The sequence below is a fragment of the Penaeus japonicus genome, unplaced genomic scaffold (genome assembly GCF_977035675.1).
Source record: "Penaeus japonicus unplaced genomic scaffold, GWHDUDI00000001_assembly GWHDUDI00000001, whole genome shotgun sequence".
Classification (NCBI taxonomy): Eukaryota; Metazoa; Arthropoda; class Malacostraca; order Decapoda; family Penaeidae; genus Penaeus; species Penaeus japonicus.
In genome coordinates, this window is record NW_028234403.1 from 14,701,938 (window position 1) to 14,706,937 (window position 5,000).

The window sequence follows — 5,000 nt, forward strand, 5'->3', positions numbered from 1 at the left end:
TCGAGGGAAAGGAAAGAGAAGAAATTAGAGAAATCACCCCTTTCAAAGCTAAATTCATGCTTTCCTTCTCCAAATCATTGTCATAATCCTAATCTCTCTCTCTCTCTCTCTCTCTCTCTCTCTCTCTCTCTCTCTCTCTCTCTCTCTCTCTCTCTCTCTCTCTCTCTCTCTCTCTCTCATTCTCTCTTTCTCTCTTTCTCTCTTTCTCTCTTCTACAGGCTCTGACGGACTACCTGTTCTTGTCATGTGTTTGGGATACCGGCTTATCTTACGCCAATGGTGGAAGCCGCGTCTACACGTAAGTCAACAGACGCGTTTCATGTGAAGGATGGAAATAGAATTCCAGTTATATAGTAGTCATTTTCTCGTAAATGCCTTAGTCTATGTGATTACATTTCCTTTTATAATAAACACAATTACGAAAACTTTTACACTGACTGATATAAAAAAGAGGAGCTTGCCTCAGCTTTCTAAAATATATACGCATATCTAAATCACTCTTCACAGAACGTTTTGCATGAAAATGAATTACCTCAGAGAATATATTCTCCCCTAACCCCACCACTGCATATATTCATCCATGAATTACACATTCCAATAAGCTTTCTCCTGTCGACCCAGCTACGTTATGACACATCGAGTGCCGGAGACGTATGTGTGGGCTGACATCGTATACCAGAAGGCACGAGGCATTGGCATCACCACGCCCCTCCTGGACGTAGGCATATCCCATGGCGACGAGATGCTGCATATCTTCAGCTTTCCCGGCGCCCCCGAGCTCGTGCATGACAAGTCCCCTTCCCCTAAGGACGATATTGTTGCTGCCTTCATGACCTCGGCCTGGGCTAGTTTTGTTATGCATGGGTAAGGGCGATGTGGTTTGCGTTGTTGTTGTTGTATTTGTTTTGTCTTGTTTGTTTACATGTGTTTTTTTTCTTGGGACCTGTTATGTTTTTGTTTTTGTTTTTTTTGTTTTGGTTTACACCTACATGTGTGCATGTATTGAATTCTTTATTTTCTCTCTCTCTCTCTCTCTCTCTCTCTCTCTCTCTCTCTCTCTCTCTCTCTCTCTCTCTCTCTCTCTCTCTCTCTCTCTCTCTCTCTCTCTCTCCCTCCCTCCCTCCCTCCCTCCCTCCCTCCCTCCCTCCCTCCCCCCCTGCCTGTCCTTCTTCACCACCAGATTACCCCAACGTACGGAGATAAAAAAGCAAAATAAATTAATAATTGAAATGTCTTCTTACCACAGTGAACCCAGAACGAACCCAACTTGGGAACCACTCGTGCCCGGAGAACCTCAGCCCTATATGAACCTTTCCCTTTCCCCCGCCATGGTTCACTCACCCTTTAAAAAACAGGTTCGTAATTTCAGTGTTGATACCATAGTCTCAAATGAAAGTATACATACATCACACAAATAATGTAATATATGCATACATTCATTCACACGTACGTACATATACATGCATTCATATATTAAAACACACACTCTCTCATTCACTCACTCACACCTCTCTCTCTCTCTCTCTCTCTCTCTCTCTCTCTCTCTCTCTCTCTCTCTCTCTCTCTCTCTCTCTCTCTCTCTCTCTCTCTCTCTCTCTCTCTCTCTCTCTCTCACTCACTCACACTCACACACACACACACACACACACACACACACACACACACACACACACACACACACACACACACACACACACACACACACACACACACCCCAAACACACACAAGCCAAGAACACCGCGCATTTCAATAACCTTCGTTTTTCCTCGTCCAACAGAGTCAGAATTTTTGGCGACAGTCGGTCCCTCTGGTGACCAACTCCTTAACTACAGGACTACGCGGGTCGCCGGCGGAACACTGCCTGCGACCCCCGGCTCCTTGATAGTTATATGACTGGCATTGGGTTTCTTCTGGGTTTTCTCATACTTCATCTTCTGTTGTTGTTGCTATTGTTGTTATTATCATTGTTGCTATTGCTGTAATTGCTCTTATTATTATTGTTGTTATTATTATAATCATCATTACTCTTATAATTATTATTACTCATTATAATTATTACTCTTATTATGATTATTAGCTAATATTATTGTCATTGTTATTCTACTCCATCTACTCCATCTTTTTCTTCTGCTTTTCCTCTTCCTCTCGTGTTTCAGCCTCGTATCTTATTTCGTAATTAAAAGTAATTCATCGATTGAATCTGTTCACATGTAGAAATGAGAACCCAAACCTGATACGAACATCTACAATAAATCTACAAAGACACAATGAGTATATTTATCCCACTGGCCGATGACACAACAGTTATATCAAATTCCTTCTCAAAGTTTTCCAAATACGTATCGAACAGTTGTCTGTTTCGAGAATTATTTGTCATCTAATTTGTGCTCTAGGCATGGTCGTTAGAACACCGGGTCGTTAGGGAATAGATGGTGTTTGATGTATGGATTTTAAAGCGTTTTTGGGTGGCGTTTTTCTCCCGTTTTGGGGGTCCGTTAGAGATTCATAAAGATAATGGGATCTTCTTGAGTTCTTTATTACGAAGTGCTTACGTATGAAAGTGTAAAATGAGATTAGTAGAATGTTTAAGGAAAATGAGAGGCAAAGCGAACAAACGAAACGAGTGAACATAATGCCTAAACAGATAAAAAATGAACTATGAGTGGGAGTTTCAACAGAGAGAACAACCAAGAACATGGAAACGGAACAGAAAAAGTAAAATATCAACAGAAACAAAGAAAAGAAGAATGGGAACGGTAAAAAGAAAACCATTAGAGACATATCGAATGCTGCTGTTAATGGGTGAATAAATGGTGCTGGGGAAGACAATTATGGTGGCTCAGTTTTCTGCTTGAGTTTCGTGAGTATTGTAATAGCTTGATTTGCATGATTCAAAAGGGGTACGAGACGAAAAGAGATTATTAAGTACAGACGTAAATATGAATTAAACGGGAGGATAAAAATATTAGAATGATAAATCAATCGAATACAAACATTGTGCTGATGCAGTTTTTCAGATGTTAAGCTAATAAATACATAAAAACAAGGAGCGTAAAAGAACTTAGAGGTGCACACTGTTAATAAACAAGACAATTGATGCAACAAACAAATGGGATGCCAAAAGCAGCTGTCGCAAGAAAAGAATCTGGTGTAGTTACGTGCATGTAAGCATGAAAAAGATTATATATTACTGAGTCAATGTTTATCAAGGAATATCTGTAAATGCCTAAGCCCCACCTCATCGATTATGACCTATTCTTGTAAAACTCCCAAAATGATAATAGATCTCTAACTTATATATCCTGGTCACTTACATTTTTATTGTTTTCTAACATTTATTACCAAAAGAAATGGTCTCAATCATATGCACATATGTACTTTTAAACAAACGTTCCGATTGCTTTCCATTCTACCTCAGGGATACAAAGTTCATAATAAGCTCTATCTACATCTCTATCATTCCATAAACCTAGATTATGAACCTTGTTACCTCATCCTTCGAGCTGCGATACTCCAAAAAACGGTTAGGTTAGGAATTGACACCTTTTTAATATAGAAACCTCATGGACCATCCAAAAGATAATTATATTATCGAGAACTGGTAAAAAAAAAATATGTTGAATGTTCGGATAGATATTTTGTTGTTGTTGTAGGCGGTAAATGTTATAAAGGTTGAGTGACTTTTTTAAAATTAATAATGGCTTAAAATTGATTGGTATCATACCAGTGCATGGCGTATCTCTTTCTGGTGATAGTGTTTTATTTACCTTTGTAATCTTAAGGCCTGATAATGTTAAATTTTTTTTTTTTTTTCTAAACTTGAATAAAGAATTAAGTCTTCGTAGAAACAACTAACATTTTCCATATCTTTTTAAGCTATATTCATTGTTTATAAGCACGGGTGCATATATTTGCTGACAAGTCGAAATGCAGCAACGTGTGCACACAGACGAAACGAAACAATAAGAAGATACATTTAAATCATAACGTTTCGATCTAACTAAATCCCTCTCAAGTAAAGAAATGGACCAACATCCATATTTGCTGTGTGATGAAACTTGTTGGACTCGAAACGTTACGATTAATTGTGTGTGTGTGTGTTTTGTGTGTGTGTGTGTGTGTGTGTGTGTGTGTGTGTGTGTGTGTGTGTGTGTGTGTGTGTGTGTGTGTGTGTGTGTGTGTGTGTGTGTGTGTGTGTGTGTGTATGTGTGTGTATGTGTGTGTATGTGTATGTGTGTGTATGTGTATGTGTGTGTATGTGTATGTGTGTGTATATATGTATGACTTCACTCCAGGATGAAGTCCTATATCACGTTTAGAACCACATTTTTGGCATCGCATGAAATCATAAATTTCACATTACCCTCATCTGCTTCTATGCACAGAAACAGGACTAAAAACAGAAGAAAAAAGAAAAACAAGAAAAAAATAAATAAAAATCCTAGATAGTACCACCTCGCCTTGTCAAGGGAAAGCGGGCCAAAAACATTGTCCTCCAAAGTGTAAGCGCCGTCTTCAGCGAAGCCCCTCCCCCCCTCAAACCACAAGACATTTAGTGCTTTTATCAACAATTTTATGAAAGGTGAGGCTTAGTAACCCTGCGGTTTTAGGGAGATATTAAGTACAAGCACAGTTTCTTGCCTCCTTTACTTTGTATGATATGGAATCCGACTGTTGAAGATATCTCTTTATTACGAAAGATACATCATAGTTACTAGAGAGTTTCCATTGCAGTGTGTATTAAATCCATAATGTTTAGGTTTTTATTGATATTATGTCAAGTTGTGAAAGCAGGTTTTGGTGAGAAAGTTGTTGACGAGATGAAAGTGTTTGATGGTAAAGGATGAAGACTTTACTAACAATTTATTTTTATTTTTATGGGACTATATTATAAAATTTGACATGCAGTAAGTTAACTGGGATTGGATTAAATACTGTTGTCTTTTTTTTTTTTCCTTTTTTTTTTTTTAGAAATCTCCATTCCTCTGCCATATCCCCT

General features: G+C 38.4%; 2 protein-coding genes across 5 annotated transcripts in view; both read left to right on the plus strand.

The window, feature by feature from the left end:
* LOC122266642 (venom carboxylesterase-6-like) overlaps positions 1-2,263 on the plus strand; it is a 9,125-nt gene extending 6,862 nt beyond the window's left edge. The window contains exons 10-13 of the mRNA XM_043036438.2: positions 219-298; positions 622-864; positions 1,247-1,355; positions 1,779-2,263. Coding sequence (XP_042892372.2) covers positions 219-298; positions 622-864; positions 1,247-1,355; positions 1,779-1,883 — 537 coding nt within the window. The 3' untranslated portion in view covers positions 1,884-2,263. The remainder of the gene's footprint in view (positions 1-218; positions 299-621; positions 865-1,246; positions 1,356-1,778) is intronic.
* A 2,197-nt stretch (positions 2,264-4,460) lies between these two features.
* The window catches only part of kappaB-Ras (NFKB inhibitor interacting Ras like 1), an 18,380-nt gene continuing 17,840 nt past the window's right edge, over positions 4,461-5,000 (plus strand). For 2 of the 4 annotated variants that reach the window (XR_015191031.1, XM_086536692.1), the window contains exon 1: positions 4,461-4,583. The gene's annotated coding sequence lies outside the window, so the exon portion shown is untranslated. The remainder of the gene's footprint in view (positions 4,584-5,000) is intronic. The other 2 variants (XR_015191030.1, XM_086536684.1) reach the window with 1 other exon arrangement.